The 23378-nt window shown below is 41.4% G+C and overlaps 1 protein-coding gene across 1 annotated transcript in view; it reads right to left on the bottom strand.

Moving 5' to 3' along the window:
* STAB2 (stabilin 2) overlaps positions 1-23019 on the bottom strand; it is a 145330-nt gene extending 122311 nt beyond the window's left edge. The window contains exons 1-5 of the mRNA XM_032416682.1: positions 22942-23019; positions 18907-19040; positions 16795-16910; positions 3316-3401; positions 2421-2490 (exon numbers count right to left, since the gene is read on the bottom strand). Coding sequence (XP_032272573.1) covers positions 2421-2490; positions 3316-3401; positions 16795-16910; positions 18907-19040; positions 22942-23019 — 484 coding nt within the window. The remainder of the gene's footprint in view (positions 1-2420; positions 2491-3315; positions 3402-16794; positions 16911-18906; positions 19041-22941) is intronic.
* Positions 23020-23378: the final 359 nt, after the last annotated feature.

The following is a 23378-nucleotide window of genomic DNA, read 5'->3' as shown; positions in this document are numbered from 1 at the left end:
CAGGCTTCTGCTTGGATGGTACAGATTCAGGACATTCCATCATCTCCCAATGTTCTATTGATTGGAAACTAGAGCTTGGAGTTTTCTCTCCTGAGTCTTAGTTTAGGTTTCTTACTTAAAAATTTAGGTTTCTAATCCACCTTTCTCCCTTTCACCCTTGCCCTTGCTCCATGGCACAAACAAGTGTGAAGGGAGGATACTTTCTTTATTTAGAAATGTTTAGAGTCTCCTTGTATATCTGTGCTTATCACCAACTGGCACTAATTTCTTGGAGGCAACATGGATTCATCTTCTTTCCAAATTTTCATCCCCCAGCTGTACTTGGCTTTCTTGGTAAGTAAACAGTGTTGGATGCTGTCCTTTTTTCCTTTCCATTTCAATATTTATTTAAAATATGTGATTCAGATCCTAGGATTATGGTAGGAAAGGGCCAATTTGAGAGACATGTCCTTTAATACAACATACAATGTTAAAAACACACTGAATACCAACATCTGTTTTCAACTTGTTTTTGCCAACACCCTTATGAAATCATCTTCCATAGAGTGGTGGATGAACAAAAACATAAGATTGGGGGCCACTAGGGAATCCTAGGTACTACTACTAATAATTGCTAACATTTATTGTGCACTGATGATCTCACTAAATCCTCATAATAACACTAAAGGAGACAATATTGTTTCTATTTTTACAGATGAAGACAAGGCAGAGCATGTGCTGGGTAAACTGAAGGTTCCTAGGGCTGAAGCCCAGTCTGAGCGTAAGCCAAAGCTCTAATTCTCTGCACACGGTGCCTCTCAAAATCAAGCTTGTGGGTCAGGACAACATGGCTGGAGTGAATTTGATCATTCGTTCCTTCATTCATTCACTCACTCACTCACTTATTCATCCAGCCAACAGAAGTGTAGTGTGTGTCTCACATGCAGGCAGCACTGTGGGAGGTACTGGGGAGAAAGACATGTCAGTACCTGCCTTCAAGGAACCATGGATTAGGAGACAATGTCTCCGCTGTTGCAGGTCAAAGTTATTACAGATAACTTTATAGTTATAAGTTATAAGTTATAACAGATAACTATTTATGGGGGTGAGATGTCAATGTATGGGCATAGGTTTTAATGCAAAAAATATTTGAATCAAAGCAGGGTCTACCAAATTTGACTTTTCCATAAAAGCCAGAACTAAGGTAGTATTGGAGAAGGGTCACCTGACATATCCTTTCTGGGAGACTGTGAATCTGGCAGACACTTCCCCTATTCCCCACATGCTCTAGGCCTTACAATTCCCTGCCTTCCAGCCAACTTCCAGTATCCTGTGAGCCCTTTCTAGGAAGGCTGCTCTGCCCGAGTGCTCACTGGCGTCTGGAATCAGCTCGTTGTCTTTTCTGGCTTCTAGAGGCTGCCCACATTGCTTGGTTTGTGGCCCCCTTCATTTTCAAAGCCAGTAAAGGCTGGGGGATTCTTCCTCATATCTCATCACTCTGACACGGTATCTTCTGCATTCCTCCTCCACTTTTAAGGACCTTTGGGTACAGTAGGCCCACCCCGATAATCCAGGATGATCTCTTTATTTTAAGGTCAGATGATTATCAACCTGAATTCCATCTGCAACCTGAATTCTCCTTGCCATATAAGGTAATATATTCCTAGGTCCAAGGGATTAGGATGCGCACATTTTGGGCAGGTCCTTACGCTGCCTACCAAACTGTGGTTCCTGCTGCCCTCTGCTAGGATGATTTCAAGAGGAATGTTCTACAGTAATGCCCAGTTCCCCAGGGCATTAAGCTCTAATAATCTACACCGGTCTCTGGCTTGATAACACACCCTTTATTTTCCCTATGTCATTTTCTTAGTGTTTCTGGGGTTACCTGCCAAATATGCTACCCATACTGAAATCCTTGTTTCACGGTCTACTCCTGGGGGAGCCAAGAGAATGGACAAGCCGGTGTCAATTTGTTTGTTTGTTTAATCTGCAAAATGGAGCCAACAATCCCTGATCCGCTCAGGTGTTTGAGAACTTCTGAAAGGAAGGAACAGAACGTGGTTGGACCTATCATGCAAGAAGAGGCCCCTGGGAAGAAGGTCTATGCTGAGACCAGGACCCAGAAAGACCTCAAGGGCAAACAACAGGTGGATATTGGATCCTGGAGCCTGGAGAGAGGGAAGCGTATGCTGCCAAGTTTGCCAGAAAGCATTACTGGTGAGCAGCTGACTGAGGGTGCTGGAAACCACAGAGAACACTGTCTCTCTTTTTCAAAGACTACATTTGTTGTCAACTCTGCTTTGCCTGTGTAGACTTAGTTCTGTGTAACTCTTTGGTGTTTCCCCTACAAGGAATAGCCTTTCTGGGGTCTTCAGCTGCCTAAGCCAGGTTTTACTTTCAGCCCTTACAAATGCATCTGATTACACAACAATCAGACATACCTGCTGAACAGCTGGGCCCGAACAAGTTGTCAGCAGCACAGGTTTCGCAAGCTGTTCCCCCAAACCTGTCCTGTAGAAAACCAAGTAGATGGCGTGAGACCCAAGTGGTCGCCATTCCAGGAAGCCCTGGGATTTCTAACTGATGGTCTGGTCAGCATTTGTTTCTCAACTGTATCTTCCTTCCGTCCTTTCCTGAAGCTCCTTCTTCCTACTTCTGCCTTTATACTTGGCTGTTTTTGTGTTACAATGCATACATTAACCCTGCGTCATTTTCCACCAAGAGTCTGGAGCTCCCCAGAAGGGGGCTGCTTTGTCAGTCCAAAGATACAAACAGAGGGCAAGTACTAACAGTCACATGTAATTTCACTTAGGAGTAAAATGAACGCTCTTTCAGTTTTGCATTTCTGAAGACAATTGAGCTCCATCCCTTTCAGAAGGATTTCTTTGTATTTAAATTATCGAAGGTTTGAAGCTCACAAAAAGTCACTTTCATGGGATAACAATAGACGTTCTTCACTTGGCAGAACCAGTGACCACAGAGTAGTCTGCTCATGGTAGTGATTCTTAACAGGAAAAAAACCCAGTAATTTCTACAGCCCTGTAGAGTTTCACAAAATAGTTTCACATATATGATCTCATTGCACTATTTCAACAAATGTAATGACACAGGTATTTTTTTTTTTTATCAAACCCATCTTACAGAAGGATGTACTTAAGGCTGAGCGGGGAACTGACTCTCTCAAAGGTCTCCAGCCCCTAAGAGGTCATTTTGTCGCAGATTGTATACTCTTTTTACTAATAGTGCTACTTCTTAGAGATTCCACCTAGTGTATATGTGTTTAAGGAGGGACGACAGGTACGGAGAGGGGGAAGGAGAACATGTCTGTGAGCTTACCTGGCAGGAGCAACTTCCGTTTCCTTCCATGCCTTCCGCACAACTGCCCCTACCGCTGCAGGGGAAGCTCGCGCCTCCCGGACACTCTAGGGAATCAGAGGGCTCAGATTCATTCATTCATGCCTGCACACAGCATTTTGCAAGGATGCACTGAGCATCTCCTAGGGGCCAGGTAGTGTGCTAGCTGCCAGAGATAAGAAATGATTAAAGACCCTGCCGACCTCACCCAGGGTTACGTGGGGAAGGCGAGTGAATCACAGTATAGTCAGGTGCTGTCCTAGAAGGCTTTGGACTGTCTACCGTTTCTTGAGCATTTGCTATACTTTACACTTTTTAATTTTTATACTTTATATTTTTCTAATTAAGTTATTCCCACTGAAATCCTGAGATGTTGTTATGGGTCCTGGTTAGCAGATGAAGAGACTGAAGTTCAGAGAGGCCATGTAACTTGCCCAAGGTTTCACACTTTATAATTTGCAAAGCTGGGACTTCAGTTCATCTCTCAGCATTACTCTATAGCTGGGCTTCTTCCGCAGTGCTGTGGAACAAAATGCCCCAGGGAGCCCAGAGAAGGGAGCTACTGAAGTGCCTTGAGAAGTCTGGGAGATATCCTGAGGAGGAGTCATTCAAGCTGGGGTTTTAAAGGCTTGGTAGGAGAGTTTGTGTGAATGAGGCAGGATCAAATATTATCCCAAATTAAAGTTAGCAAGACAAATGCCTTCCACAAAATAGCTAATGATACGGAATTCTAGATAATAATAAAGGATGCACGCATATACTACTCAATGCAAGCCCCTGAAGTTAAGTCCTATTTTTAGCCCCATTTTCTAGATAAGGAAACGGAGGCATAGAATAGTAGAGTGACTTGCCCAAAGCCATCCAGCTGGCCAGGGGTAATGAGGGACTCCCTCCTCCTCTACCAGAAGTGTCCACTTGTCGGACCTCCCTCCTCTCCTACCCCCATCGACAAAGATCCCCTGTGCCATATATCTTCCAAGAAATCAGCACCCATAGAAAATGAAAAACAGTTCTTGGAAAAAGAGATTTTTAATCACAGAGAGAACCAGTTCTCCTGAAGAGACCCCGACGGCTCATTTGAGTTACTAGGCTAGTTCTTTAAAAGAACATTTATACTTGTGGGTATGGGGAGGTGAGAGAGTCGAGTTCCACACCTGTGGATGGTGTTCTCTCTGGTTCCCCTCTTCCCTGCAGGCAGAATGTTGGTGACTTAGAGAGTCTAGATGACACATTTTGAGTCTGTGGTCTTCCATCCCACAACAATGTCGGAGCCAGGGTTCAAACCCTGGCAGGTGCTCCAGAGTAACACTGTTCATTGCTATGCTATATACTCATCATGCACTGCTGCAGCCCAGAGTCACAGCACAGATAACAGAAATGTTTATGAGGGAAGCAAAGGAGAAGACACACTGACATGTAGCTAATATTTATAAAGCACCTTGAAAACTAATATGTTAGTTTGGGCTGCTCTCACCAGCTGGGGCAGTGGCTACCTGAGACGCAATAGTGTCACGAAAGAGTCCAGACTCCGCAATCAGCATCTCCTGGGTTTGAGCCCCAGTACAACTCTTTGCTATCTGTCCCCTTTTGGGAAAATCAATGCATGGCTCTGAGATTCAGTTCAAGTGTCTTCCTGGCAGGTTGCAGTAGGGGCTGGAAATATTAGGTGCTCAATCAATGGTTGTTATTATTTAGAATGGATACTCCTCATCCTCTCCAGTTTCTGTTCTTTCAGATTGTGCTATAATAGGTAAAAATAGGAAATACATTATTAAGCATCTGTTTGAATCAGGACTCTGTAAGGTCCTGGGTGTACAAAGTGAGCACGTAGACCTGGTTCCTTATTTCCATGGTCCTACCAGTCCAGTGGGGAGAAAGTCATGGATTAACAGACAATCAGATAAATACTGGTTTGCAAACTGGGATGAGGCTAATGGGAGAAGAGCTTTCCTCAATCCACTTACTGGAAGTTACCAACATTAACCCCAAACAACCTAATCCTCAATGGCCCAGTTGACTTAGATCTGGTCTCAATAGGGGGCAACAGTTGGATCATTAAAGAAGGGCCTTGTTAAAGATTGTGGTCTTTATCCTAAAAAGAGCAGTGAGACGTGGGGATGAAGAGGACGGAGAGGGCCTAATCAAGCAGGTATGAGGTACACACTTTGAAGTTCATCTGAAATCCAACTGAAACACTTGCATTAACAATGCTGAGCAAGGGGTGCTGATGAGAGGGTTTCCATAGATTGTTGACTATCCAATGGCTCTTCTTCTATTTCCTTTTGATATTAGGCCCTTCTTGGGCTGAGATGGTATTTTGGGAAGCAGGCTCACCTCTGGGCAGAACCAGGAAGATAGAGGGGTAACAGCTCTGCCACAGTTTCCCTCTTTTGGTCACTGTGTCTCTCTATATGACTAGGCGTGCAAGGTGCTCTCTGAGGGACTGGTAGCTTGTCTTGTGGGCTGCCTCAGAAGAACACAGGGCCTCCCCAGCCCTGGGACTAAGCAATCAGCGCCACCTTGCAGAAATGCTCTCCCAGGCATTTTTATTCTGCAGGCAATGATGCCAGAATCCCAGTCTCCCATACTTGCATTCTGCTTGGTAGCTTGCTCCCTGAATTGGACCACCTCCTCTCCCATCTCCCATTTCTTTTGTCCATCCCACTACCCAGACATACGCTTCCCTCCACACCTTGCTTGTACTTTTCCCCCCATTCAAACATGCTCTCCTGGACCCTCCTCTGAGGCAGATACGACTCTTCCGTCCTCTGGGTGTCCCTTCTGCTCGGCCTTTGCCTTATGATAACATATAGAGCAGAAAACAAGGCAAAGCCATCTACTTAGAATATAATTATAATTATAGGCCAAAGGCTGGTCACAGAAGAATTAGGGAGGATCTCCCATCCCAGTTCCCAAGAGTTGAGGCTATGTCTAGGACGTCTGGGCCTCATTTTCCTTAGGACACAGTTAGCAAGCCCTTCTTTTAAAAAATTTAAGCAGGTGTTCCTCTGAAGGCGATTCACTGGACCAGCTGTTTCTAAGCACCTGGGGAAGGAGGTAGGGGAGGAGGGATTTTTACAAAGGAGATTCCTGAGGTCATTCTCCAGGTAGAGTCGCTATGAAAATTGTACCTCTCAGATGTGCACTGTGGGAGCATAATTTCCCTGTTAGCAACCATCCTGTTCATGAGGTCACACTTCCCACATCTATTTCTAGCCAGTGCCTGAGCATGGCAGGGATACCAGGACGGGTACCAGAGCAGGCCCATTCCTGCAAGATGGAGGACTCCTCTGTTGGGTGACTTTGGCTGGGGTACTCCCCACCAGCTTTACCCAATGTTCTTAGAACTACACGTTAGTCTAAGACTTTTCCAATCTAACCTCCCTTGGTTCTCTTTCTTATTCAGGAGTCAGACCTGCATCTTTTTATCTGAGAAATTGAACTTGAACTTAAAATCCCTCCTACAAAGAAAACTCCATCCCACATGACTTCCCTGGTGCATATACCTCATATTTAAGGAAGAAATCATAGCAATTACACAAAAGCTCTTCTGAGAAATTGAGGGAGAGAGAATACTTCCCAGCTCCTTCTATATGGAGAGCGTTCTTACTCTGATTCCCAAGCCTAACAAATACTTATAAGAAAAGGAAACTGCAGACCAGCATCTCTAATCAACATAGATACAAAAATTCTTTTAAAAATCTAAGGCAAAGATTAAAAAAATTCTAAAACAAATTTGTAGCCAACCGAATCCAATGATATATGAAACATCATGACAAGTGCAATAAAGTTAAGAAAAATACATAAAGTGCATACATATTGGAAAGGAAGAAATAAAATTGTCTCCATTCTTAGATAACATGATTGTCTACAGACAAAAGTCAAAAGAATCCCCCAAAAGTTACTAGATCTAATACTGAATATAATAAGTTATCAGGATACAAGAGCAATATAAAAAAATCAATTGTATTTCTATAAACTAGTAAGAAACAACTGGTAATTGAAATGAAAATATACCATTAAAAATAGTACCAAAAACCATGAAAAACTTAGGTATGAGCATAATAAAATTCGTGTAAAATCTGTAAGCTAAAACTGATTAAACATTGACAAACAAAATAAAAGAAGTTTTATATAAACAGAGAGATATATTGTGGTTATGGGTTAAAAGGTTCAATACTTTAAGATGTTACTTCTCTCTAAACTGACTTACAGATTCAATGTAATTGCAGTTAAAATTCTAGCAGGACTGGGGCACCTGGGTGGCTCAGTTGTTAAGCGTCTGCCTTCGGCTCGGGTCATGATCCCAGGGTCCTGGGATCGAGCCCCGCATCGGGCTCCCTGCTCGGCGGAGAGCCTGCTTCTCCCTCTACCACTCCCCCTGCTTGTGTTCCCTCTCTCGCTGTCTCTCTCTCCATCAAATAAATAAATAAATAAAATCTTTAAAAAAAAAAAAAATTCTAGCAGGACTTCTTGGTAGATATTGGCAAACTGATTCTAAATTTTACATGGAAAAACAGAGAAACTAGAATAACTAAGATAATTTTGAAAATGACCAAGCTGGAGAATGTACGTTGCCGTATTTCAAGACTTAGTGTGAAGCTACAGCAATCATGACAGGGTGGTATGGTGAAGGGATATACATACAGATCACTGGAGCAGAATAGAGAGTCCAGAAATAGACCTACACATAGATGGTCAATAGATTTTCTACAACAGTCCAAAGGCAATCCAATGGGGAGAGGATAGTCTTTTTAAGAAATGATGCTGGAATTATTAGGTATCTATATATAAAAAAAGAACCTTAATCTATACCTCAAATCATATACAAAAATTAACTCACCGTGGATACCTAAAATTATAGAGCTTCTAGAAGAAAAATAAAAGAAAATCTTTGTGATATTAGGGTAGGCAAAGATTTCTAGATATGATACAAAAAACACTATTTATCAAAGAAAAATCAACATATTTGTCCTCATCAAAATTAAAAACATTTGTTCATCAAAAGTTAGTGTAAGAGAGAGAAAAGACAAGACACAGACTGTGAAGAAATATTTACAAATCATGTATCACATAAAGGACTTGTATGTCAAACATTTAAAGAACTCTCAATGTTCCAGAAACAATAACTTGAAAGATACATGAATAGCAAATAAGCACATGAAAAAATGCAAATTAAAATGACTGCAATGAATGCCACCGCACACAATGGCAAATTTTTTTAGAGTTCTGATTATATCAACTGCTAGCAAGGATGCCAAACAATTGGATCTCTCACACGTTGTTGGTAGGAATGAAAAAAAAAAACAAAAAAAAAACGATGCGTACACATTGGAAAACAGCTTGGCGGTTTCTTACAAAGTTAAACATACATTGGACAGGACTCTCACTTTTTTTTTTAAGATTTTATTTATTTATTTATTTGAGAGCGAGAGAGAGAGAGAGAGAGAGAGAGAGAGAGTGCGAGTGCATGCACGAGCTGTGGGGGAGGCAAAATGGGAGGGAAAGGGAGAGAATCTCAAGCAGACTCTCAGCTGAGCGTGGAGCCTGACCCAGAGCTCAATCTCATGACCCTGAGATCTGACTTGAGCTGAAACCAAGGGCCTAACTGACTCAGCCACCCAGGTGCCCCCAGGATTCCAACTGCTAGGTAGTTTTCCCCAGGTGAAATCAAATGTAGGTACACAAAAAATCTGTGCATGAATGTCCACAATGACTTTATTCTTAGTTGTACCAAACTGGAAACAAACCCAAACATCTTCCAGCTGGTGAATGGATTGATTGGTTGCCGCCACGTCACGGCACTCTATGAAGCATTGGAAAAGAATGAACTACAGACACATACAGCAACACAGACAAATCTCGAAGCATTACGCTAAGTGGAAGAAGCCAGACTCAAAAGGCACACACGGTATCATTCCAATCATATGACATGAAGGTAAAATTATAGGCACAGAAAACGGATCAGTGAATGCCAGGGGGTGGGAGATGGGGGGGCATGAGAGCAAAGGGAATTTGGGGGGGATGCAATAACTCTTTTCTAAGTTAACGGTGGGGGTGTTTACACAAAAGAGGCTTGTCAGAACTGATACAGCTGCACACTGAAAAGGGTGGGTTTTACTGTACGGAAATTATAAATTAAGAATAAATGAGAACAATCCCTTAGCTGAGCATGTGCCTTCCTGATAGGTTTGGGAAAGGTGGTCAGTGTCCTTGTCAATAATTAATGAAACATGACTTCTGTTTAGACCTCAGAGATGACCTTTTCTATAATTATACTGACCGGAAAGGAAAACAAAGCAAGACATTAGAATCGGGAAGGGCTATTTTTAAGCACATGGTAAGTCATTCAGCTTCTGACTTTCAATCTCTGAGCCTTTTTGTTCAAATACTTTAGTGCAGTTCCAGAACACCAATGTTCAGGAAGCATTTCTTCAGGGCCACCCTTTGGTAAACTGTTACTGAACACCTTCATGAGCCAGATGTTGGCCTTAAAAAGACCAACTTGACTTGTTTTTGTTTCCTTTTGTGTTGTTCTTTTTATTATTATTATTATTATTAGCAGTCTAAACCTTGAGTGGAACGCCAAGGACATTACATGTGTTATCTTCACAACTATGAACTATTACTCTTTAGTCTATGAAGTGTTACAATCCCCATTTTACATAAGAGGACACTGAGGCAGAGAGAGGACCATTAACAAGGTCACATGGCCATCAGACTGGGAGACAAGGATTCCACCCAGCTCTGTCTGACTTTAAAGGCTCAGAATTGTGCTTCTCTGTAGGGATAGCTTAAAATTATTTTACAAGCCTTTCATTTAATTAAGTAATTAATTCAAGATTTGTTGAATGCCTACAATTATTTTCAAAGATGCTAATGTTTTCTCTTTGTATTTTCACAAGAAAGTGAAATGAGATTTAGCCTGAACAGAAAAGGGGCCTTCGTTCCTCTTGCTGTAGGCAGGAAGGGGCTGGTGAGTCCAGCTTCAGTGCTTTAGACTTATTTCTGAAGAGGTGTCCCAATGCATACTTCTCATTGAAATGAGTGGTCTGCTTTATTCAGGGGTCATTGGGTATCTGCCTATGGCTGTGCTAAGGGTAAAGGCATCTACTGGTTGGGTATTAATTTGCTGTCTTCTGGGAATCTTCCTGAGCCTCAACAGCACATATTCTGCAAGGGAGGGAAGTCTTTCTCTTAGCAGGTGCTTCGTCCTGGCCCAGGCTTCTCTCTTGTGACCCAGTGGGCTAAAGGCCAAGGTGAATACTTACTGTTAATGGACTGAATGTCTGTGCCTCCCCAAATTCATATGCTAAAGTCCTAAACTCCGACAAGATGGCATTTGGAGGTGGGGCTTTGGGGAGGTCATAAGGTTTAGATGAGATCATGAGGGTAGGGACCCCATGATGGGATTCATGTCCTTATAAGAAGAGAAAGAGGGACCAGAGTGAGTGTTCTCTCTCTCTCATATGGGGACACAGTGAGGAGGTGGTCATCTGTGAGCCAGGGAGAAGAGCCTCAACAGGAACTGAATCTGTAGCATCTTGATCTTGGACTTTCTAGCCCCCAGAACTGTGAGAAATAAATGTCTGTTGCTATGGTATTTGGTTATAGCAGCCCAAACAGACTGATGGCTTATCTTCCCCATATCCTTGAAAGGCAGGCCTTTGCTTTGAGGCATCCAGGTAACCCATGGGGTCCACAGAAGGGCAGACAATTGTGGGAAGAAAAATAGTTGATCTAAGGGGCCATAAGCTACATAAATAACGAGATGCACAGGAAAGCCCTCCCCAGGCTGCCGGCACTGTGACTTGGTTATCAGCTCTATGACAGATGGATAGAATTTGTCAAGCATTTACTATTGCTAAGCACTTTATATGCATGGTCTTATTCTCCCAACAACTGAGGAAGGCATGACTGTTGTTAACGTCATCATCATCATCATCATCCCCAGGTTATAGATAAGAAAACTGAGGCCCAGAGAAGTAAGTAACTTGCCCAAGATCATGTAGTTGGCAAGTCTTAGAACGGGCACTGCAATCAGGCTTGACTCAAGATTTTGAGTCCTTAACCACTAAGCCAGAGCATATACGATCGGTACCTTAGAATATAAAACCAAACCTAGACACACCCCCTGGACCACAAAAGACGGAAATGGTAACTGGCATATTCTGAATACCTGCCACCTTTCAGGAACATCCTAAGTACTCTGTAGGTACGAGCTCACTTAAACCTCAGCACAACCTTTGGAGGTAGGCCTATTGGCATCATTATTTCCATTTTGTAAATGAGAAAACCGAGGCTGAAGGACAGGTTTACCAGATAGAATATAGGATGCCAGTTAAATTTGAATTGCAGATAAAACAATGAATACTTTTTTAGAACAAGTATGCCCTAAATACTGTATGCATATTTGTTGTTTATTTGCAATTGATTTAACTGGGTGTCCTCTATTTGCTAAATCTGATAGCCCTACAGAGCGGGTCCCAGAACCAGAGCATGGTAAAGGCTGGGGCAGGAGGCCAATGGGACTTCAGAGTCTGGTGCCATCTTACTGTAAAACCCCATGGCCTCTCAGCTAAAGGATAGAACCAGGGGGAGCTCAGGTGTCATGGAATCGATTCCAGGCAGTGATGGGCATCTGGCTGCTGGTGGAAGCGAGTTTTCTAGAAGTAGGCTAGAGAGGGGCAGGTCGCCTTGCCAGCAGTTGACTTGGCAAAACCAGTAGTTATTTGGGGAAGCAGGGGAGAGTAGCGGGTTAGAGCCAGGACTATGCAGCAAGACAGGCTTGTCTCCTAGTCTGGCTGCCTTTGGGCAAGCTGCAAAACTCCTCAAAATCCCCAGGTCCTCTGCTGGGCTCTCAGGTATGATTATTTTTCCTCATCTGCTTTTGTGTCTCTTTCTTATATTAATCTGTGAGCCCCTTGGGGGCAGGCACTGGACCTATCAGATATGTGATTATGAGCAGCATAGAGTCGGTGCTCCATAAATGCTTGATTTTTTAGGAGTTGGCCAACCGTGGAAGGAACTTTGGGAAAAAGATAGCAGGAGTGTGGGGGCACAAAGAGTTCTCATTTTATGTCCTAAATTGAATGGTTTAAGTTTGAAATCTATGAAATGACTTGTTCAGTTTTTAGATAAAACTTTTAAAGCAAAAGTGTGAATTTTAGTCCTGCTTCTCAAATTACTTTCTATCACCTCAGACCCCCATTAAGAAGAAAGATGGTAAAATTGACGTTCTCAGCAACTGTGCTCGAAAAGATACTACAGAATTTGCTATCAGGGCACATTTCTGACGCATTGTGAGGCTCAAGTAGCTGATAAAGCGATTTCAGGTCATTATCCCATTTCCCTTTAGTTACTGCTACCCTGGTGGTCTCTTCTTGCATTGTGACTTTCCTCAGCAGGAGGCTTACCCGTTATAAGCTGTCAGCAAATCATCAGCCGTTCTGTTTCTTTAAAGGAAGATAATAAACTTCCCCTGCAGCAAGAGGCCAAAGACCTCCTTGCAACTTTATCTCCCAGGGAACTCTAGAGGTGCCTGCTTCACGCTACCACCATTGTTGAAAAGTTTGGCTCACGGTGCTGGGCAGAGACTTTGTCTTGGTATTCCACTTAGAGTTTGGTTGAAATTGTCTCCCTGGGAAACCGATGTGAATTAGGTTCCTCAGGTGAACTCAGCTTTATTTCTCACTCAAAGCCAAAAGGAACATGCCTATAAGACTGGTTTCAAGTCCACAGAAGTCTGTTATTTGCGACCTGTGCAGTGAATGGCAAGAAACGTACAATAGGAAAGAAAGAGATCTGGAAACATAAATAATACAGCACAAAAAAAAAATACATGTGCAGAATTTGATGACACCAACCTCAAAAAGAAGCATCAAGACCATTTCCCTTTGAAATAATCAGATTGTTTTGGCTGTGATCCAGGTTCTGTATAACCCCTTTGCCCACATTCTTTTTCCATTACTTTGAGTTGTTTGCAAAAATCAGTTAACGTTTGTGGTGAAATCAAGAGAACTGGAATGCCCAAATAAAAAAAAAATTGATTTCCTCTCAAGTAGGATATCGGTTTTTCAAATGTGATCATTTCAATGTTAAAAATATGTTTGTGTGCTAATTAGTGAAGACTGCTGTGTGCTGATCTGATAAAGCAGTATAATTTTTAATGAGGGAGAGGCGAGTTAAATCTGGGTAGAAACACCTTTCTTATGTCAGGATGACATATTTTTTTTTTCTCCAACTGAGGATCCATGCTTTATTCTTAATTTTAGAAGATGATGAGCAATTTTTTTCTCATTGTGCTTTTTTTTTTTTTTCTTGGTTTTTTTTTTTTTTTTTTGGTTTTTTTTTTTTTTTTTGAATTGATAGAGTTATTTTCTAATTGGAATGAGGCATTTTTAAAACAATTTAAAAAGTAACCAGGGGTATTGAGTATGAATGTATTTGTTGACGCACTGAAAAGGAATCGGATGCCACGCTGGCCTTGGAAAGAAGGCCATTCCAAAGCTTGTGGTTCATCAGAAAGACATATGGACACACGTCAGCAGCTCTGAAATGGCCTTATCCTTGCGGAAATGTAAAGTGATAGGCAAGATCTCGCTTGTCATCACCACAAAATACGAGAGGTGAAATATACGGCTAAGTAGAACATTTATCTCTTTCCTGAGCAAAAGGAAGGAAGCCTTTGGAGACATTTGGTATGTTTGGAAGATGAAGATAAAGGGACACATCCTTTTGCTCCAACAAGAGGACAGTAGAAAGACCGTCCAGCCCCTGCTTTTCACATACTTTGCTTCTCCGGCCTCAAAACCTAGCAGAAGGAAATGTGTGAGCCTTCAAAGAACCACACACACTGGATCGAAGACAGGAGCCTCGCCCCATTCGTGCATAGCATATTGCAATGGCATGAAGCCCATTGAAGATTTTGAATCCTGTCTGTCTGTTCATGTTTTAGGAGTTACCCATGCTTAAGAAGGGCTCAAAAGAGAATGTCACTTTATTTGGCTTTCACTGACAGAGGTCTGTTTTGACTGTTGTTCACTCATTCATTTACTACTAAAACATCATTAAAGTGTTTTTTCAGTGTCTCTCTGTCAAGTACTTTTCATCTACATGAATGTTTTAAAATCTGTGCTACAGTTTTGTAAAGTAGGACTTTGGACCCCCATCTGACAGCTAAGGAAGCTGAGGCACAGCAGCAAGTAAACTGCCCAATGATGGGACTAGAGTCAAGCCAAACGTGGGAGCAGGACTAGTGTCCTTTTGTTCTCTGAGCTGTGGACTGTCATTCCTGATGTTGCACACACTGACTTTTGTTGCTGTATTTTGGACAAAACCTTTTCTTCTCTACAGGGGTCTGATCAATAACAGCATCAGATTAGTTTTCATGGGTTAGAAAGAGAAAAGCAAATCTAAAAGTTTTTGTATTATATCAGCATGTCTATAAGGACTCGATGTAATTGTGACCACATTTGGTGCTTAAAAAGTTCTTGAAATCTAGAAGGGTGGGTTAATCACTTGATTCCATTGTAACAAACTCAGAATCACACAGTGTCCACATGCTGGGGTGAAACTGAAAACAGAGAGGTTAATAGAGTGAAAGCCAGGATTTCCTGAACCCCAAACCTTGACCTTTCCAGCGCAAGGAGCATAACCCAGGCATTGACTGGAAGGGTAAAGGGACTTGCCAATCAAAAGAGAAGTTAGAAACACATTTGGAGGATCTCCCATTTCTTTCTTTCTTTCTCTCTTTCTCTCTTCTTTCTTTCTTTCTTTCTTTCTTTCAAGATTTTATTTATTCATTTTAGAGAGAGAGAGAGAGAGTGCATGCAAGCAGGGGGAGGGGCAGAGGGAGAGAAACTCAAGCAGACCCTGTGCTGAGTGCAAAGCCCCTCAAGGGGCTCGATCTCACGACCCTGAGATCATGACCTGAGATGAAATCAAGAGTCAGATGCACAACCGACTGAGCCACCCAGGCGCCCCATCTTTCTTTCTTTTTTTATAAGCTCTGCTCTGGCAATGGGACAGAGTAGAAAGACAGAAGACTTTGGTGACAGGGAGCCCTGAACTTGAACTAGCTCTATCATTTATCAGGCCAAAAGAAATTGGTAAGAGATCATCTTCAAATCTCTGATCCCTCATAGGCAAAATGGAGATAAAAATGTTTAGCTCAAAGATTTGTTTTAAGAATTGAATCAGATAATATAGGCCAAGTATCTCTCTGGTACCGCATGTCAGCAATGTTGAATAAATGGAAGCTATTATTCTTTTAATCATTAGTTTAAAAAAAAAACACAACAGTAGGTTTCAACATCATATGTACAAGAAGGGCTCAACTGTGTAGAAGCCATATGAAAAAAAAAAAGCAGGGAAATAAGCCAAACCATTTAGGGTTTCCTATGTGTGACCGAAAGAAGTTGCTGTTTTTTCTTTCTTTCTGTCTTTCTAAACTTTACATGCTGTGTGCACTTTGCTTGTATTATTTTAATAAAAAAAAAAAGCAAAAGAGAACTAATCTCTCTCCTTAAGTGGATTCTGTTTTTTTTATTTTTATTTATTTATTTGAGAGAGAAAGAGGGGGCAGAGGGAGAGAGAATCTTAAGCAGGCTTCCTGCTGAGTGAGGAGCCTGACACGGGGCTCGATCTCACCACTCTGAGATCATGACCTGAGCTGAAACTAAGAGTCAGATGCTCAACCTACTGAGGCACCCAAGCACCCCTCCATTTAAGTGGATTCTTTAGGAGATGTTTCATTACATGTAGAAAATGGGAAACAAATGGTCAATGTGTGAATTAAAATGCCTGACTTTTTTACTCTCCAAGGGAAAAAAGTGATCTGACAAAATTTGCATATCATAGCAAGGACTCAGTCGCTATTCAAGTGTTAATATCTTTAATCATGATAGAAGTTCAATTTTAGCTGACAAATGCTATGCTTGACCAAAGAAGTCTAACTACACCATCAACTCAGATTTGGCGGCTAGTTTTTCTTACAGTGAAACTGGTCATCAAAGAGTTTGATATTCCATCCTAAAGACTAGAGTTTTAGTAGATTTAATGATTATTTGTGTTGCCAAACAATAACTATGGTCTTTGAGATGCTATAATAAAATTTCTTCTTAAAGAAAATTGTTTTCAGGGTTATAGTAGCCCAGCATTCTTCCATCTTCTCTATGGTCCCTTATCTTTTTTTATAAAAATGGATATCCTTTCAATTGTCCCTTTTTCTGACTTGTAAGGGAATTCTTTTAAAAAGAGACCTCTAACTGGGGGAAAGCAGATTTGTTTATAAAAGCTGACAGAGCAAGAAAGATTTTTCTACAGATAGACTGAAATGGAACTTTCTAGAAAAAGGTGCTGACACTCTCTTTTTATCGGACTTCCTTCCTTTCGATTTTCTGTGAAATGGGACATGGAGAAGCAAGTATCAAAGTCCAAGAAAAGCGCTGTGCCACTTACCCATGCAGTCTGGGCCCCAGTGGCCTGGACAGCACTGAGGTTGGACATAGTCCTTCCTACAGATATGGCGGCATCCAGGGAGAGACAGCGAGTACTTCCTGATCTCAAATATGTACCTTGGAGGGGAAGTAGAAGACATAAACCCATGATGAGAGCAATGCAGTTAACTCTGGGCAGTGAGATTAGCCTAGGTTTTTATTTAGGTCTTTCTTTACACTTGCCTATATTTAAAAAAACAGATTGAATACATTTTTGTCTAGGGAGAGCAAAACTTAATAATGATTTACCTTTAATTGTACGAAATGGATGAAAAAATCAGAACACAATGCAAATGAGGGTAGAATATTTACAGTGATGTCAGAAGTGAGGTTAGTAGATAGGAAATAGTGTTAGGTTCTAGGCACATGCTAGAGGTGCACTTCACACTTGTCACAGCCAATACGAGAAGGAAAAGGTCATGAGTTCTGTGATGCACAGGATCTCTGGATTTTAAAACGAAACAACTGCTTAGGATTAGCACTTTTTTTTTTTTTTTTTTTGCAGATACTGTAGATGTAGACATTTCCATGAGAGGCGGTGTAATATAATGAGCAATATTTGCCACCTTATACTCAAGGGAGATGTAATGATGAATTTCTTAGAACGGTTTTTATACCATCTGAGGTGCAGATCTGGAATAGCAATTCTGTAGAGGCTAAATACCATTGCCTATTTTCGGGGAATCTCCGCATGGGTGACTTATTCTAGGATTTGACTTTAGTATATTTAGAGACAATCCTCCATGAATATCATTTCTTTCAAGTGGGCTGTTAAGAATAGTGTGATGCAATGGTGAGTTCAAGGTTGTACTTCTAATCCAGTCCCTGAGCTACTGGCTTTATGGCCAGTCAAGTTGGAGACAGAATTGACAGTTCCTCTGAAAGCTTGAGAATACTGGCAGGGGCATCTCTTCACAAAGATGGGAAAAGGGAGAGCCAAGGGCAGAACCAAACATCCCCTCAAGAGCCAATCTTGGATTTATTTCAGCATAAATGAAAGGCAAATCCAAGTCTTCAATTCTAAAACAGAGAGCATGAGTGCAATAATCTTATCCTGGACGTGTGTGTGTGTGTGTGTGTGTTGGAAGGGAGATGGTAAGGTGGGGAGTATGTAACCAAGTGTCCACCTTGCCATGAAAAATAGTAGCCAGGACAAAAAAGTCCTCAATAAAGTCACCACATAATTTTAACCTTGAACCCTACACCTTTCTATATACTTTTTAAGAGTTTCTGGTCACAGATGTGTGCCCGCTTTGGTAACTGAATGGTCAACTGTCACATATGCTTGCTAATTCTAGGCCAGTTTGTATTTAGAACCTTTTATAAAACTGATGATTTTGGTTTTAGAATATATCATGGTCACATTAAGCAAACATGAATTTAAAATAGTATGATATAACAGTGTTTAGTTTTTATTTAATACAAAATAAGAAATAGTACTGATCCTTCATCCCTGAATTAAGAATGAACACATTGAGAACTGTCTAATGTCTAAATTAGTAGACTGAGTAAATAAAACATTGTGTTTACATTTGAGTTGTATGGCTGCTTCCATTAGCTGGTGAGCAAAACTGCTCATCATCCTTTTTGAGGCTTAGCCTTGAATTATGAGGATTTTGAATCATAAGAGGATTTCAGGAATGCAATGCTCACATAAAATGCATGAAGCTGTAATTCCTTTGTCTTCCACTTCAGGTTCTAATTAGTATCAGGATCCATAGCTAACTAGTAAGATGACTGTCAGACCCATGGCTTTTTAGTCCATGTTCTGACTAGAACCCTCTCCAAATGAAACAAAACCCAGATTTTCAAAATAAAGAAGGACAAGATGTTGGGAAAATGTTTATTTGCAATGCAATATAGTCAATTCTGTATTAAAATGTGAATCAATAATCAATAATCAATCAATTTTTTAGATTCCAGGTTGTAAATTGTGAGTTACCTAAGTTTGGACTGAATATAGTCTTAGAAAAAGGGAAAATCATGGAAATGCTTTGAAGATTTTGAGATGGGAAGTTTCAATTTGGATTCACAATCCCTTAAATTTCAAGACTTGAGATTTTCTCTTGAGTACCTGCAATCTCGAACCCCCACGGAGCCATTGGTAACCTTGGTGTAACCATCTGGGCACTTAATTCCCAAGTTGAGTGAACAGGATTGGCACTCAGTCCTAATTGTAAGCAGAGATTTCTTATCACATCTTTTTGCCTGCAAAAACATAAAAAAAAAATCACGTCCCATTAGTCGAGCCTTGGTTGGTCATTTTTCCCTATTGGCTTCAAGTCAATGGAATGACAGGGATGGCAACAAGGTTGATTGGTAATCACTGGCTAGTTGCTTTTCACCTTATTTAGAAAGAGTGTTGGGATCAACAAGCAATGTCTGCCATGGCTGTGGGTAGGAAGGAGGCTACTTGTACCACCTGTTTGCCATCCTTGATCTAAAGTCTGGAATTCAGTAAAGCAAGGTAACATCATTACACACATGTACCCAAATGGGAAACCTGAAATATGTTATAGAGTACACTTTCCAAATGGGAAAATTTTAAAGTGATTATTTAGGGTCAATTGGTTGTAGATCAACAGGTCTCAAGAATATTCTTTCAGCATTGATTCTACAGAAATAGTCTAGTTTGGGTGCTAAATGCTATGAAGCATGTAATTCCTACTCTGAAGATGTTTGCAATCTTTTGATTATAATTCAGCTAGACTGTGGGCTCCAAGAGGCAGTGATCTTTTTCTGTTTTGTCCTTGACTATACCCTAAGCACCTAGAACAGTGTCTGACACATAGTAGTGCTTAGAAAATATTTGTTGACTGAATGAATGAGTTGTAGGAAATACAATAGACACACTAGAAACAGTTTCTTAGCAACATTAGGCAGTAGAGAATTAGATGCTAGAATGAAGGATGCACACGCATTTTGGCCCTGTCTTCAGGATCCCTCATTGTCCATGATGTTGATGCTGATCCTCTCAAATGGATTTGGTCCCCTCTCTCTAATCTCCCTCATTTTCCCATCAAGCTTAAGAAAAAGCAGCTTCATACAATGAAGACAGACCGAATTTGGGAATCAAAAGACTTAAGCTTGGAATCAAGCTCTGTATCTTGCTTGTACAGTCTTTTAATTTTTTAATTTTAAAAAATTTTTATTATAAATCTTTTTTTTTAAAGATTATTTATTTATTTATCTATTTGAGAGAGAGAATGAGCATGAGTTGGGGGGCAGAGGCAGAGGAAGAGAGAGAAGCAGACTCCCCACCAAGCAGGGAGCCCAATGCGGGGCTCGATCCCAGGACCCCAAGATCATGACCCGAGCCAAAGGCAAATGCTTAACCGACTGAGCCACCCAGGCACCCCAAGTGTACAGTCTTGAATGAATTCCTTACCCTTTGTCATCCTCTGCAATGGGGAGATAATAATAACCACTCTCCAGGTTATTGAGACCTTTAAATGATATAACACATGCAAATTGCCTGGCCCAGGATCTGGAATGTTGTAGGCAGTAAATGCTAGTTCCTGTGATGCTTCTCCATCCCCCCCTCTGTGTTTTGCTTACTGCTTCTCCTGAGAGAAATGTGCTTCCCTCTCCTCTTGGCTACCCAAACTTCATCCTCCAAGGCTCTGTGTAACAACTCCACAAAACCAGACCCAACTCTCTTCCTTTTCTCAACTTCTACTCTTCATATGGTTGGCCAGTGGAACACATTTTGTTGTCTTTGCTTTCCGCTTAAAAACCCCTTGTGGGAGGCTGCCATGTCTCTTCCTTCTTACTTGCTCTTATCCCTAAACAGTACAGGCCCAGCACTAGGTAGGGATGGTGGGAACATCATAACTACTAAGTTTACTGAAATGGATAAAGGCTGCATAAGAAGAAATCTTATTTTTACAGAGAAATTTATGGTTATACATACTTCCAAGGGCATCATCTTATTTGATCTTGACCATGCTGAAGATAAGTAGGGCAGGTTTCATCATGTCTATTCTAGGGAGGAGAAAACCAAGAGGAGGGGAGGTTCAGTGACTTGCCAAGGTCACACTGTAAGTTCGTGGTCTTCTGATTCCCTGATTCGGTATTCCTCTTCCCTACACGCTGTATGGTGGCATATAGAAAAACGAAATCTGTTTGCATGGTCAGCTTTCATTTGGTGATTGTTATGAACCAAAATAGCCCTGGAATGTTCTTTATGGAATAATAATAAAAGCCACCCTTAGCTAGAGTTTGAATCAACCCCCTTTAATGGTCATGGAACCTCCAGATTTTTTAAAGCAGGATTTTCTTTATATTAGGTTTTCCCATTTAGATACGTGTATGGAAGGACATTACTTTTTCTTTTTTTTCTTAAAAGGTCAGATTTAATCCTCTCTTTTCAAGAAATCTCTTGACTTTCAAGTTATCCTTTTCAAATGGAAAGGCTCATTTTATCTCTCATACAGTTTCCTCTGAAAAGCAAACTCAGCTTTAAACACCAGTCAAGGCCTGATTTCCACAGTAAAGCAAGCCTTTGTTGATGCTAATGGTGGTGGTGATGATGAGGATGATCATTCCAGCTGTTTGTGGAGCACTGTTGGGGGAGAAACTGAAGTTTTGAGAGACTAGCTAACTTGCTCAAGCTTGAACAGCTAGTAGGCTGTGGAGCACAGTGACTGGTCCTCAGAAATATTTGTTAAATAAACAAACGAGAGCCAGAGTTCCAACTTGCTGCTCCCAAACCCTTAAGCTGGAGCACTGAACCATGATGCTATCTTCCAGTGTTTTCTTTCTTTCATTAACATATAATGTATTATTTGTTTCAGGGATACAGGTCAGTGATTCATCAGTCTTACACAATTCACAGTGCTAACCATACTACCTACCCTCCCCAATGTCCATCACCCAGCCACCCCATCCCTCCCACCCCCCTCCACTCCAGCAACCCTCAGTTTGTTTCCTGAGATTAAGAGTCTCTTATGGTTTGTCTCCCTCTCTGGTTTCATCTTGTTACATTTTTTCCTCTCTTCCCCTATGATCCTCTGTCTTGTTTCTCAAATTCATATCAGTGAGATCATATGATACTTGTCTTTCTCTGATTGACTTATTTCGCTTAGCATAATACCCTCTAGTTCCATCCACATCATTGCAAATGACAAGATTTCATTTTTTTTGATGGTTGCATAATATTCCATAGTATATATATATATATATATATATGCACCACATCTTCTTTATCCATTCATCTGTTGATGGACATCTAGGCTCTTTCCATAGTTTGGCTATTGTGGACATTGCTGCTATAAACATTGAGGTGCACGTGCCCCTTCAGATCACTACAGTTGTATCTTTGGGGTAAATACCCAGTAGTGCAATTGCGTGAAAAGCATCATCAGAGTACTGCCAACCGCGATCAGGTTGGCACTGATAAAAATTTGCCTGGTACAGATGTAGCATCATGTTAAGTTTTATGAATAATAGAGCAGAAATCATGCCTTGTGAAATGCATTTTAAAAGAACTGCCAGACTGCCTTGCTCATACCCCTTGTTTAGGCTGCCCTCGATATACATCTGGTACCCAACATGCTCTATTAGGACAGCTCACGTGAGCCTGTTTGAGACACTGGCATGCTGGTGTCCTTCATGGGAGCTGCTGACATGACTGCCCTGGGTGCTTTTACTACAACTTGTGGAAAGTAGAAGGGATGAGTTCCCGGGGCATTCTGGAATACTATGTTTCTCAAGCAGACATCACCCCACCCAGAATTCCCCAGAACATCTCTCTACTCATCTGTCTTTAACCACTGTTATTTCCTATATTCAAAATGACACAGTGATGAGACTATTAAAACAAAAGAAAACAAAACAACCTCCCCCCACCCCCCGAGGATATCAACATCAGCAGTGGAAAGAGGAATGTTAGCATTAAATCAGAGCTCCTAGCAAGGGTGGTTTAGCACAGGAATAGAACCAAGTGGGTGAGCACACCTTCTGAAAGATGGCGCGCCACGATTAGGATCCGATTCTCCACTGGCTTTCTCTTTATTGTATGAAGTCCAGTACCCATGACAACAGGGAAGCAAAAAATTTGGACTCGCCATGAACCTGAAAAATAACAAACTTGCAAGTGTCATCTTACCTGGTCTGTAGTTTCAGGCGGGGAGCAGAAATTGTGTATAACCAATCCAAGAAGAAGAAGTATGAGATTTTGTAGCATGGTGAGAAACTATTTGCAACTTCTGATGCCAGGCACCTGTCAGAACTACTCGGCTATTCTATTGTAGTCTGATGAACTCCTAGTGAATTCTCTTTCATTTCAGTATTTGCTTTTAAACCCTTTCCCCTCTTGTTCCTGAATTGAAGCAGATGATATGTGAGAACAACCTCGAGACAGGAAAAGTGGCAAATCCAGGGGTCGTGGTGAAACTGGCCACTCTCAACTCTATATATGTCTTGGTTGAATAACAGGATATCCTGAAGGGGCTGAGGCGGAGACACGCTCTGGAATTTTTGTGCCTTATGAAACTCCCAAGAACAAACTCCTGCCTCCTACTGCTTGGCCCATCCCACTTCTGG

Source organism: Phoca vitulina, unplaced genomic scaffold (assembly GCF_004348235.1).
Source record: "Phoca vitulina isolate PV1807 unplaced genomic scaffold, GSC_HSeal_1.0 scaffold19, whole genome shotgun sequence".
In the NCBI taxonomy this organism is placed as follows: Eukaryota; Metazoa; Chordata; class Mammalia; order Carnivora; family Phocidae; genus Phoca; species Phoca vitulina.
The sequence above is the reverse complement of the archived record's forward strand: the minus strand, read 5'-3'. Positions and strand labels throughout refer to the sequence as shown.